This window comes from Sus scrofa, chromosome 14, assembly GCF_000003025.6.
Source record: "Sus scrofa isolate TJ Tabasco breed Duroc chromosome 14, Sscrofa11.1, whole genome shotgun sequence".
Lineage (NCBI taxonomy): Eukaryota > Metazoa > Chordata > Mammalia > Artiodactyla > Suidae > Sus > Sus scrofa.
In genome coordinates this window covers 3490691-3504687 of record NC_010456.5, presented here as the reverse complement: position 1 = coordinate 3504687, position 13997 = coordinate 3490691, and the positions used below count along the sequence as shown (strand labels likewise).

The window sequence follows — 13997 nt, the reverse complement described above, 5'->3', positions numbered from 1 at the left end:
TATATTGTGGAAGTATGTAGATGTTCAGAAAAATTCCATTTGACAGATTCATACATGCTTAAAATATTGAGCATTAAAGAAAACAACAGTATTTCTATATACACATTAACATTCTAGGAAACATTCAAAATACAAGTCTGGCACCAGTACATATAACGGTATGTGTGTGTGTATGTGTGTGTGTGTGCATGTGTCTATGTGTGTGAGTGTGTGTGTGTGTGTGTTTTCCTAGGCAGGAGAATTTGAATTCTGTATTTTTTGAACATATAAATCATATCTTCAAAGATTGAAACAAAAGCGAAATGTAGCCATAGATTATATTTCTTACTGCCGAAAATGGGAACAAGTCAACTGTTGGACATGTCTGGACTTGCATTCCACTGTGTCTGTCAGTAATTATCATTATGACACTTATCTAAACCACCAAGGCCGCTGTGCTGTGCTGCAGGTGTCTGATCTGTAAAGAAGGGGATAATTACATGTATCTTATCTCACTGGTTTGTTTAAGAATTAAAGTCAAAGATTAGTGAGGCAGGAGTTCCCCTTGTGGTGCAGCAGAAAAGAATCCTACTAGTAATCAGGAGGTTTCAGGTTCAACCCCTGGCCTTGCTCTGTGGGTTAAGGATCCGGCCTTGCTGTGAGCTGTGGTGTAGGTCGCAGAGGCGGCTCAGATCCCACGTTACTGTGGCTGTGGGAAAGATGGCAAATGTAGCTCTGATTCAACCCCTAGCCTGGGAAACTCCATTTGCCCTGGATGTGGCCCTAAAATATATATATATTAGTGAAGCAAAGTACTATTTTAAGAAATTTCTTAAATGTTAGGTAGATTATAAAATTTCATCTTTTTCAAGTATTTTTTATTGCGGAATAGTGGATTCACATTGTTGTATTAGTTTCAGGTGTATTAGTTTCAGGTGCAAAGTGATTCAGTTATTCATATTTTTTTCAGATTATTTTCCCTTATAGGTTATTATAAAATATTGAGTGTCTCTCCCTGTGCCGTACAGCAGAGCCTTGTTGTGATCTGTTATATGTATCGTACCGTGTTTATGTTAATCCCAAACTCCTAATTTTGTTTTTCAAATCTAAGGGCCAGTTTAGGAGCATTTGTATTTACACGGTAAATGATAAACTCTGAATCCAGCCTCTCATCCTTTTACCACAAATAATGACACAATAAAGTGAATATGTATCATTTTTCAGTCGTAATCAAAGAAAAGCAAATGTATTGCATTCCTGATAATTCTGTGGCAGGTTTCATAGGAAGCAGCACTTTTAGTTTATTTTCCCAGCAATATGATTTATGTATGATAAATCCTGCCACACATCTTGGTAACACATGCCTACCTTCCTAAAACACCACCCAAACTTCTACTCACACCACATATTAGTAGCTGATATTCTGATGAAACGTTCAGCAGTAACTTTAGCAGGAGCTGCACCCATGAGGACTTGTGTAGAAAAACAAGGCTCAAGCAATCTGACTTATCTATTAAATTTAACTAATAAACAGTGGAGAAGCAACTCAGACTCACTTAGAAGGCCTATATAGGGAAACGACTGGATGGCGGGATATTTAGTGCTCCTGCCAATAGACAATCTCTGTGATTCTGAGATTAAGAATTTTTTTAAAAATAAAAATGTGATTTTTTTTTTTCTGAACTTAAACTTGCTAAACCAGTGGCTATGAATACTTCATTCTCTCAAAAAGTAGTGATAGTCATAAACAGGTTTAGGTAGCCCAAAGATGTATCAATAATAACATTTCTTATTCAGCTGAAGTAGTAAGTTATTCCCAAGGTGCACAAAATCTGCTAATGTCCCTCAACCTGGAAATGTGTCCCTAGGCTCTGGTGGGGCTGTGGGTACATGTATACCAACCCCCTTCCCTCTCCACTTTATGTGCAGCCTATTTCATGTCTATCACTTCCTTTTTCATTCTTTCTTCCACATTGCCACTCATCAGGATCCAGACTTGGAAAAAGGAAATGAGACCGCCAGGAATCATTGAAGGCACTCCTTCAACATTTAAGGGAGGAGTTGCCGATGTGGCTCAGTGGAAATGAATCTGACTAGGATCCATGAGGACGCAGGTTCAATCCCTGACCTCGCTCAGTGGGTTGAGGATCTGGTGTTGCTGTGGCTGTGGTATAGGCCGGCAGCTACATTCACGATTCAGCCCCTAGCCTGGGAACCTGTATGTGCCGCAGGAGTGGCCCTAGAGAAGGCAAAAAGACAAAAAAAAAAAAAAAAAAAAAAATTAAGGGACTCCTTAAACATTTTATTTATTTATTTATGTCTTTTTTTAAAAGGCCACATCTGCAGCATATGGAAATTCCCAGGCTAGGTGTCGAATAGGAGCTGTAGCCATCAGCCTAAGCCACAGCCACAGCAAAGCCAGATCTAAAACCCATGTGCAGCCTGCACCACAGCTCAAGGCAATGCCAGAGCCTTAATCCACTGAGCAAGGCCAGGGATGGAACCTGCATCCTCATGGATACCAGTCAGGTTCATTACTGTTGAGCCACCCCGTTTTTAATTTTTTTAATTTTAATTTTTTTGTCTTTTTAGGACCCCACCCACAGCATATGGAAGTTCCCAGAAAAGGGGTTGAATCAGAGCTGTAGCTACCAGCCTACACCACAGCTCACAGCAACACCGGTTCCTTAACCCACTAAGCGGGGGACCGGGGGTAAAATTCTTGTCCTCATGGATACTAGTCAGGTTCCTTACTGCTGAGCCACAGCAGGAACTCTGTCCTTAAACATTTTTAATATGTGATTTGCCAAACAGTAGATTAAGCAACCCAATAAACATGCTTTTAACCTATGTGCATTTCATCCCCTTTGTTTAAAGAACAGTTTGATAATCCAATTGCATAGTCTGATCTAATTTCTACTAGATGAAAAACTGCTACAATCATATTTGTCTCCTTTCAAGGCAAGGACCCTGAACTTCCTATTTGAAAAATCTATTGAAACCAATTATCTATCAAATGTTCTATATGAAAGAAAGTGAAAAAAAATGGAGAAGTAGTGGTTATTTAGACAAACAGAAATTGGAGTTCCTGTCGTGGCGCAGTGGTTAACGAATCCGACTAGGAACCATGAGGTTGCGGGTTCGGTCCCTGCCCTTGCTCAGTGGGTTAACGATCCAGCAGTGCCGTAAGCTGTGGTGTAGGTCGCAGATGCGGCTCGGATCCCGCGTTGCTGTGCCTCTGGCGTAGGTTAGACCCCTAGCCTGGGAACCTCCATATGCCGTGGGAGCGGCCCAAGAAATACCAAAAAGACAAAAAAAAAAAAATTAAAAAAAAATTAAAAAAAAACCCAATAAAAAATAATAAAAAAAATAAAAAAAAAAAAAGAAATTATGTGCCCCAAGATGGTTTTCCACCTTATCAAATGATACTGAGGAGGTAGCTGGGGGAAGGGTTCGCTTAATGAGGTTGACAGAAATCCCTAACAGCTCGTCCCAATAATGAGTGTTAATTATATGCTATTTCTTTTCTTTTTGAAAATAAAACTTGAGGAATTATTATCTTTGAACTTTTATTTGGTAAAAGGATGCTATTTGCAATAGGAATATGTATTTAATTAGTGCTCTAGAAACCCAACTCTCTAGGGAAAATCATGTTTATCCACTTTTAAGTAGATAGGAAACATTCAGCAAATAACTGATAAACGATTGTTCTCTGTCAAAGCTTTAAGTGTCTGTATTTATAGGTATTTTAACTTAGAGTAATCAGTAAATATCAACAGCTTTGTGTTTCACTTGTAGGAAATTACCATCCCATCATAAATAATATTAACCATTCATTTCCCCTACGTACAGTAGAGACAAAGTAATTACACACCAATCCAGAATGTATACATTTGCACATTTTTTAATATTTTACGGGAAAACCAATATCATTGCATAATTCAAATTTCATTCAACTTCTCTTAAAAATATTTTCCTAATTTCATTCCAAAGAGTTATTTTATTAACAAACCAGCAGGAAAAGTTTACAAATCAGTCAGGGAAAGTGGATGGTGCATCACTGAGACTTGGTAAAAATATTCTTAATTTTACCTTTAGAAAAGAGAGCAGAGGGCAGTGGCTATCACTACCTATAAATCTGTAAAATCTTAGCTACCAAAGTGATGCATTCTTTTGGAACATAAGATGATCACTTATTAAAGGTGCAGTGATTCAATGATGTTTACACTCAGTTACGCATTTAATGGAGCCCATAACTTTTGTGTTGAATCTTTCCCCAAACTGCACAGACCTTTGGGAAAAACTACATGTGTCATTTATCTGAGTAGGTCCTTCATATATTGCTATATTGAGATCCTAAACTTTTTTTCATCATCACTCATTTAAAGAAATAACAGTATAGATACATTATGATAGCAGATGGCTTTAAAGTGGCCTCTATGATCTCAGCCTGCTGGCTCAAGTCCTTCTATAATCCCTCCCCTTGGATACAGGTGGGACCTGTGATTGTTTCCAACCAAAAGATTAGAGCAAATAATGACAGGATGTCACGCCCATGATCACATTACATTATATAAGATTCCCTCTTGCCAGCAGACTTGCTCTAGAATTTTTCTCTCTCTCCTCTGCTAGCCTTGAGAAGCAAGCTTCCATAAATCCTCCAGCACTAAGGAATGGAAGGCTATCAATAATCATGGGAGCAAGGAGGCCAAACCCTCCCCAGCTGAGTTTCCAGATGAGAACACGGCCGTGGCAGACACCAGATAGCAATCTTGCAGAAGTCTCAGTGAACCCATGCCCAGTTCCAGACCCACAGAAACTGTGAGATAGAAAATGTGCATTGTATTAAGTCCCTTAATTCCTGGTCATTTGGAACACCTTCTAGAAAATGAATACAAAACCATACGAAAAAAAATTTTCAAAAAGTAATATAGAGGGTATCTTTTCCCATTCTTTGAAAAAAAAAAAAAAACTTAGCAAAGTAGGTATACACTCAAAGGTAAGGGGCAGACTAAATGCATATAATGCCAAGTGGTCTCACTGTGGTGGAAGCAAGTACCTGGCAGACACATGGAAGGTGGGATGTGGAGAGGGCAGCATATGTTTATTGGAATTGGCTTTTCAGAGCAAGTGGTGACTCTGTGCAATCACCTAACGATCACTGCCACAAAAAGTTCTTGAATCAATTCCATGATTAATATGATTTTTTTTGTTCTCCTAATATTCAAATATACCCTACTTAAAATGGACAAGTTAATCTTGGGTGCTCTCTATGAGAAACTGATCTCAAGATCCTAAAATTGTGACTGGAATGACAGATTTAGTTCAGATCACATAACCTGTATCTTCCCTTAGCATAAGCATCCCTCTGCTGATAGTCCAAATAGTACCTAGGCGAGAGGGTACCTCAGAGAAGTTTCACCTAGATGAGCTCAACATTTAGAAATGAAAATGGAGAGATTTAGTTCAAAATGGGACTTCTTTCCTAATAAATGAACAGTCAGAGGAAATCAAAGGTTTGTTGTTTTAACAGTCAGATAAAAAAACCCACAGAACTACAAAGAAAAGCAACCTAATCCCCCGTATATACAGGAAATAAATTTAGGATTATATTTCATTCAGATATGGATGGAGGATACATTTTAAATGTTAAATTCGGAGTTTATACATGGGCAGTTAGAAAATAGACATTTTTGTGAGATCAGTCATACAATTTACAAAGAGTATAATGACAAATGACAAAGACAAATATGCAAATTATTCCAGATGGAAATCCTTTTCACATTTTTTCACCTATGAATTTTCTTTTCTGTGACTGAACTTCATACTAGAATTTCATAGCTGACATTCCACGCTCATTTCCTCACTAAAAAATATCAAAACTGATTTAAAAGAGACAAATAGTAAAAAACAATCAGGCAAAAAATTGGGTTTTTTTTTAGGTTTCTAATGCATGTTTGGCCACTGAGCGCTGGTTCACAGGAATATGGAAATGTGGCTGAAGGTCATCTGAGAAGCACGTCCTGGTTTATAAATGCCAGTGGTAGATTGATAAAGGAAGCATAACGGAGGTTCCCATGTAACATAAAACATTAGCATCCAACTTTGACTTTTATAAACTTTCACGTTGAATTTTTAAGAGAGTGGGGCCGTAGCTCAGATCCTTGTTCTCACTTAAATCCCAAAGTAATTATGCAAAATACATTTCAATTTCAGAAGATCAGGTCAGAACAGTCAGAAACTGCCAGACTGTGATTAATGAGCACACCTAAGTCACTGTTACATAAATAGATCAAGAAGGAGCACTGAGCAGAGCCTCCAGCAACCATGCTGAGCAAGCTCACAGGGCTGCACACCAACTGTTTCTCCCAGAAGGAGGAGAAGGGAGTTTCACCCACTGGGAGCCCCTGGCTTAGCAAGAAAGTCACATCATCATCACAGTAATAAGTAAGCCACCACTGCTGATCAGAAGAAATATTCTTTCTGGCTTTCATTCACTGTACTTTGCATGTTGAGCTCACTTTTCAGAGCAGTCTCAGCGTTGTCTCCAGTTTGGGGAATATTTGACTCATTTTTTTGGTACAGCCATCTCTGTTGATAAACACGTATAGCAATAGCAGTAATGCAGAGCAAGATAAATATCACAACTGCTATCACACCTAGAGAGAAAGGAAAGTCCAAAGTCAGATTATCAACTGCAAATGTCAGCCTAACAAGAATTTACTCGAGCATTATTTATCATCAGAAAATTTGGAACCAAGTGGTATTATAACCTTAAATTTACTTCTAAATCCAGAAAACTTGAGACACAGTAGTTTTATTCTTTAATCCTAAAGACATATCGTGACTGAATCTTAATTAATGCCTTCACACTTAAATGCAGAAACACAATGGGGCCTCTTAGGTCATGTCCACACTTCATGCTAATGAGCATGCAGGGTTTTATTATTTTAAAAGTATAAAGTGTGTAGCCCCATCGCAGAATAATTAAATACTTACGTGTGAGCATTTTAACGAAAAGTTTATTACATTTTAATACAGGTCTATCATTGCACTACAGTATCTCTATACTGTGGTTATTTATAGTGATGTGTGATACGTAGTATCTGTATCTGTGGTTGTATTTGTATGAGACCAAGTCGTAAGCGATTGCTGCCTCTGTGGGGTCCACACCCTTGTGTGAACCTCTTGTGACCTGCTTTAACCTGGGCTGGATAGCAGACAATAATTCAGATTCTCTCGGTAGGAGGCCCAGGTATCAGCATTATTTTAAAAGCTCCTCAGCTTGTTTTAATGCACCTTGGGGGTTGAAACTGTCAGGCTAAGCCATAGAAATGCTTACTCAAGCTATATCATGTTAGCAAAGAATGAATATCTAACCCATTCTGAAACAAATAGGCAAAAAGAAGCAGTCCCTAGTGAGTATAGTTTTAAGACGATTGACATAGGTAATATCTCCAATTAACAAATGTTAGCAAACACATGTCACTGTTGAGCTATGTAAATCAAAATTTGTATTGTGAAATGAGACGTTCTTCATTATGCTCTGGGACAGACATAAGCAAGTGTAATGGAGCCTGACAAACTCAAAGCATGGTTGAGCACAACTGGTCACAGAGATTCCTGAGCACATGCTTTCAGGAACCCAGACTCCTCCTCAACTGGGAGGAGGTAGCATATGTATTATTTTGCAAATATTCTTAAATATTCATAGGTAGAACATTCATTACTTTCAATATATTTTGGATCTCACTTGGGAACAAACAACAGAGCTACATTAATTATTTTTGTGTTGAGTTATAGGATTTTGCTTTAAGAGCTATATCATATCCAATTTTGGTGTCAAAGGGCAGGAACTCTCAATAGGAGTGATCAGGCCACTTGATTATATGATGACTATCACCATTACACTGACCCACCTGCGCATCCAGGATTTTCTGTATATGACTGATCCACTTTTTTGTTTGTTTGTTTGTTTTGGCTATGCCCGTGACACGTGGAAGTCCGCAAGCCAGAGATGGACTGTCAAAGCAGTGACAAGCCCCTTGCAGTAACAACACTGGATCCTTAACCCACTGTGCCACAAGAGAATTCTGTGATTGGTCACTTGAACTCTAGCTTGTTTTTGTTTGGTGCGGTTTGATGGGATCCTAGGATAACCCCCTATCTGAAGGGAGTGAGGTAATTTGAATAATGCATCTGATGCCTTCCAGAGCCTTCATATCAGCAGTGCCAGTGTAAATGTGTTTTTGACAGGTGCTCCTGGTTTGCCTGTGTCTTTATGTACACATCTGTCTTTTTCTCTGGCCATCCATCTGCCCATCTATAATATAGATCCCTTGGCAAGAAACCCCATGTGATGTAGGGTTTACCAAGTTTGAATATTTTTAAGTTAATTCTCCTTTCCTGTAACACTGCCTTTGTTTGCAAGAAGAGAAAATAATAATGCAAAATGCAGAACACAGAGAAATCCACCTGTTGGGATAATCTTTTAAATGGAGGAAATATTTTACATAAGGGTGCAGTCTATGAGCAGTTAGAAAAAAGTCCAATTTCTGAAATAATACTGGAAGTCTACATACTTGGTAGCTGACAAACCATGTAGCAACCAGCCACCACAGATGGAAGACAGGTTCAAGTTAATTGTGGGATCCAGTAAACTGAGTCATTCTGTCCCTAAGACCTTTGGCTCTCATTCTCCATCCCATGTTTTAGGAACCAAATAAGATTTCTTAGGGGAATGACACTGGAGCAATTTACTTACTTTGTACATCTTGCTGATGATATTTGGCAAAAGCAATAAAACTTCAAAGACCACATCTTTGTGCTATCATCAATTTCATTATTACCTTTGCTCTCTCTAATTAAAGGGCACCAATGATGGCATTTTGCAAAATTTTGAACTTGGATTCCTATTTTGTCAATATTAATCACATTTAAGTTGATTTACTTTCACTTAGCTTTGATGTTATAGCAAAGTCTTCTCATTAAAAATAAATTAGAATGATTTAGGATGAAGAGTTAATTTAAATTTTAACAGAAAAGTTATTCCTTTTAGATATGCATTACAAATAACACATATGAGTTTTGTTCTTGGAGTTGTAAAATGGAGGTCATATTCCTTACTCATTATAAAAATAAAAACAGTTGAAATAAAAATGGAAGCATTAATATTCTCACATAGGTTTGGTCAGCACTTTAAAATGTCTGAATACTTTCCCAATTGCCTGGAAAAAAATGGGTGTCTGGATGAATTCAGGCGAAATGAACAGATCCTATATGAGCAAGTTTGCAGGGGTCGTGAACAGTGGACACCCAGTCCTATCACCCAGCTCTAGGACTGATTGCCTCCTTTGGGGCTGCCAAAAAGTGGAAAGTAGTTTACTGCTACTCACCGAACAGAATTTGCAAATGACTCACATTTCAAAAATCTAATTAAACAAATTAAAACATTTTTTGAATGATAAGAAGGGAGAATTGAATATTAACTTTTTGAGCCAGACCTGGATAAATTTTGTTTCAGAGGACGTACTGTCAGATATTTAAGATGCAACTACTTTTACTTCTTCAAATATACATGTAGATACATATATAAAAACTGATTTATTTAATGGATGGATATCTATGTATATCCATAAATAAGTTAAGCCTGATAGCAGACACAGTTTTACATCTTTATGTTTAGGAAAATAACATTTTGCATGTTTAGGTGCTTCTCCCAATACGTTTTCTTTTCAATTTTTTTTCAAAATGTTTTGGCCTAATGGGCTGAGAGGTCCATGGCTATTTTAAATTGAAGAAGTAGAGTAAATGCATCTTGAATATGTGTGTATCCTGAGAGATACTAGTGGCCATTTTCAAATGAAAAGCCTCTTATTATTGTGCAGTTTGGCTATCATCCTTTAAAAAGTGTGCCAGTGGAGCCATCAGTTCCTGCTCCTAATATCTTCAAAGGAGCTGAACTGGGTACAATTACATCAAGAACATGAGCAAACGCATGTGGCCTGTCATTGACCTCGCAATCAGCACGGATTCTCATGGATGGGTTTTGGATTTGCTAACAGTGACACCAACGCCAAGGACGAGGTCCTCTGTGGCCCTGTTACCTCCGATGACCGCGGAGTCACTTCTGTCCACATTAACTAAGGGTTCTCCCTCATCTGTCGGTCCAGAACGACCTACAGTAGAAAAAGGGAGAATGACAGAGAGAAAAGAAGGACGTTTGAGAAATCCACAAACATTTGAAAGAAGAGCAGACAGTGCAGGGATAAAAATGAACTTGAAACGAAAAGCACAGAATGTAAAGACCGGGGAATGGAAAGGTTGAACGAACAGAGGACGTTTGGAAACCTCGTGGATGGAGAAGTGGTGGAAGACCGCGGGCGACGAGCGCGACCACGGGCAGAGGGCCACGCACCTGCACCGCCTGCGAGCGGGCGGGTGGCTTCCCGCGCTGGGGCTCCCGGCCCTGTCCCCTCCGCGCAGCGGGACGCGACGGCCAAGTGTCCTCGGATGGTGACCGGAACAGGGCCGCCCGGGAGCAGCGCCGCCTTCAGCGGGGCAGCGGGGCCAAAGCGCACAGCAGAGAGGCAGCCAGTGAAGCCGCTCACGCCGGCCCGTAGCGTATCCGGGTCCGCGCCTGGGGGCTCTGCTGGCAAAGAAGCAGGACACACCGTTAGGGGTGACAGACGAGGATGCAGGAAGAGCCTGCCATCCGCAGGGCAATGGTGAACCGATGAACTGAACCTCCTTCCGAACCCTTAGCTCCCTCTTCCTTAGGAAAGACAGCCAGAGCTGGTACCTGCGGTTGATGCCCTGCAGGTGCTCACTCTGCATGTGAGCCAATTTAAGCTTCCTTGGATGCAGTCAAGGGTACAGACGAATGAAATCTTCTGCCACTGCATTTTTCAAAACAATTTTTAACAGGATTTGTGGCCAATAATCTAGGTGGTTACAGTGAAATGTCTCCTGGGTTGGGGGAAACAGCAGCGTTCTGGGAACCTCTTCTGCAGTTACCTGTTTAGTCCGGCTGACGTTTTTGAGCCTCTCAGCGACCAACCTCCCTGTTCCTCACTTCACAAAGATAGTCTCTGTCCCCGTTCCGTAAATCGAGGCTTGCCCCCACCAACCCCATCTTGATCCCTTCCCTCTCCCCAAACTGACAGAGGTTGGTTATTCAGACTGAAGAAAAGCAACAACTGACACAGAAAAGCAAAACATCAATTCATTCATTTCAGCGATGATAACATCCTGTGGTGCATTTGCTCAGTGGGCATGAAATCTGACACAGGGTCCTTAGTTGTAGATTTGATGTTGAAACGTGTCAGTCAGGGAAGCCTCCATGTTCCCCACGCAGGAAACCATGTCAGTAGGACGCCCCTTTGGCATCTGCTGTCAAACTTCCTCCCACTTCACCCTGTGTGTAGACAGGCTCATTGCCTCTTTTTCTAACAATCATAAAGAGCTACCAAGAATTTACCATATGGCTCCCATAGGCTGGGCATTGTGCTAAGTGATTTACAGAGGTTATTTTTTTAATGCTCAAAACATAGCACTGTGGGTACTTTTATTCCTACTTGAAGTTAATAACATGGTTTAGTAAATTAAAGTCACTCAAGAAGGGGAGACTTGGATCCTGGCTGGTTGTAGTAATCCCTTTTTCACCAGGATACTGCCTCTTTTCTTATGTTAATACCTTTTGGGTAGGCTCATAAATGCTCACAAGTAAACAAGGGTCATTATATTATTACTATATTATATGCATTATTATATCATGATATTATACTTTCTTCCTTAATGAATGCACATGCCTTCCACGGAATAAGTGTTCTGGCTGGCAAAATAGCCATCTTTATGTCCACCCTGAGAATCTCTGCTCTGACCCAGTTCGTTGTGAAGCTGCAGTCAAACTCTTAGAGGACAACCTATATTTCTTTTGAGTTTGAGTTTTTCAGGGGCACTGCTTTTTTGTCTCCCTCTCCTGATAATCTAAATAATAATAAGTAGTTATGATTGGACATGTATCATCCAGTACATACACGCTAGATGCTGTGAAAAATAAAGGTGGTGGTGTTATAAAAATTAAAAAAGAATGAGGATTTAGAGCAGGATTTGCCTGGTGCTTCAGTTACAGAAGGTCCCTCTCCTTGGATCATCTGCCTCTCTCACGCAACACATGGAGAGCTCCTAGAGGGCAGTATCCCTGTCTTCTGCACTTAGCTTAGTGTCTGTTACACAGGATACATGCAATATAGATTTTGTAACCAAAGAATACTTTCAGTCTCATTACTACCCTTCTGTGGACAGTGTGCCTGCTGAATTTTATTTTATTTTATTTTATTTTATGTTTTTGGCCATGTGCACGGCATGTGGAAGTTCCCAGGCCAGGGATCGAACCCACACCACAGTAGTGACTCAAGCCATAGCAGTGACGATACCAGATGCTTAACTGCTAGGTCACCAGGAACTCCCCAAATTTTTGAAAATGTGGCATTCTCAAAGTGTGAGCTGAGAAATTCAGAGAACCTACCTTGTGTTAAAAGAGTACTCGAATTGGCTCCAACTAAGAATGCACATGCATAGTTGGCTGTCATCTTATGCCACTGAGTTTTGCTGAATGTCACGGTAACTGAACACATACTTATTGTCACTAAAATTAACCAACATGCCCTGAAGCTTCTATCTGAAGGGGGGCAAAATATGCCACCCACAAGGATGCCACTTTGCCAGAAGGATTAGTTACTTGAAAAACAGCAAGGAGAAGAAGGACACTGACCTCATTTTGTTCCTGAAAGCAGGAGATAAAACTCCCATGAAAAAGCTGCCTTCTCTGTACCAGGAGGAAAAATACATTTTTATGACCAGAAATGGGGAATCTAGCCCAGAGAAATCTGCACATACAAACTTTGTTAAAATAACCCCTATCTTCCTTAAGTTTCCTCCTGCATTTAACTTACTTTTTCACGACTGCTTTTTGTTCAGCCTATACTATAAATACTTGGGCCCATCTGCTTCTTGGGTTTTTATTTTCCTATAGGGGCTCCCATGTACATTTAAAAATCTCTGTTTTTCTCCTATTAATCCTTTTTATGTTAATTTAAGACCCTAAGAGAGGAGAGGTCAAGTTTTGCCTCCCCTACAAATTCATGGGGTAAATTTCTTTTTTTTTTTGTCTTTTTTTTTGAGGGGGGACACTCGCAGCACATGGAGGTTCCCAGGCTACTGGTCGAATCAGAGCTGCAGCTGCTGGCCCATGCCACAGCCACAGCCACAGCCACAGCAATTCAGGATCCAAGCCAATTCTGTGACCTACACTACAGCTCATGGCAATGACAGGTCCTTAACCCACTGAGCGAGGCCAGGGATGGAACCTGCATCCTCTGTTTCCACTGAGCCACAACGGGAACTCTTGGGATGAATTTCTTGAACCTTATTAACTTTTTTCCTACTAAATTTCATCTCTTTATTTCAGCCTGTCATTCCTGAAGGCCAAATATTTTATATCCTTCTTTCTTGTGACATGGAAAAGAGCTTTACCTTCAGGAAAAAAATAGCCTGACTTTGTGATTTTCACCACATGTGTTGGGAGTTGCTTGGGCTTACAAAAATTCTGTTCATGGTTTCAAAGTTGCAAAAGTAAATGTTTGTTATGTAAAAGACCTCTAAAACAACTAAAATTGGGGGCATGCATTTGCATTCTTATAATCATAATAAACATCTTTCTGACATATACACCTATCTTGGCCAAGTTGATTATATGAGACATCAAAGAGCTTTATGCATGAGGAATTTCAGGTAGATTCTTAAGTACACTGAAGAAAAATGAGCTTAAAGCAACCTAACTAAAGGATTATCAATTAAAAGCGTACTTTAAAAACAGCATTACTTTTTAAATTTTGCATTCAGACATTTGTGTAATAACCTATATGGGAAAAGAATCTGAAAAGGAACAGATATATGTGTATGTATAATTGATTTACTTTGTTGTACACCTGGAACTAACACAACTTTCTGAGTCA

At 39.7% G+C, this 13997-nt stretch overlaps 1 protein-coding gene across 4 annotated transcripts in view; it reads right to left on the bottom strand.

The window, feature by feature from the left end:
* Nucleotides 3868–13997, bottom strand: part of LOC102166958 (contactin-associated protein-like 3) — a 205491-nt gene continuing 195361 nt past the window's right edge. The window contains exons 22-24 of one of the 4 annotated variants that reach the window (XM_021072822.1): nucleotides 10397–10630; nucleotides 10086–10157; nucleotides 3868–6638 (exon numbers count right to left, since the gene is read on the bottom strand). In XM_021072822.1, coding sequence (XP_020928481.1) covers nucleotides 6445–6638; nucleotides 10086–10157; nucleotides 10397–10630 — 500 coding nt within the window. In that variant the 3' untranslated portion in view covers nucleotides 3868–6444. The remainder of the gene's footprint in view (nucleotides 6639–10085; nucleotides 10158–10396; nucleotides 10631–13997) is intronic. The other 3 variants (XM_021072823.1, XM_021072824.1, XM_021072825.1) reach the window with 3 other exon arrangements.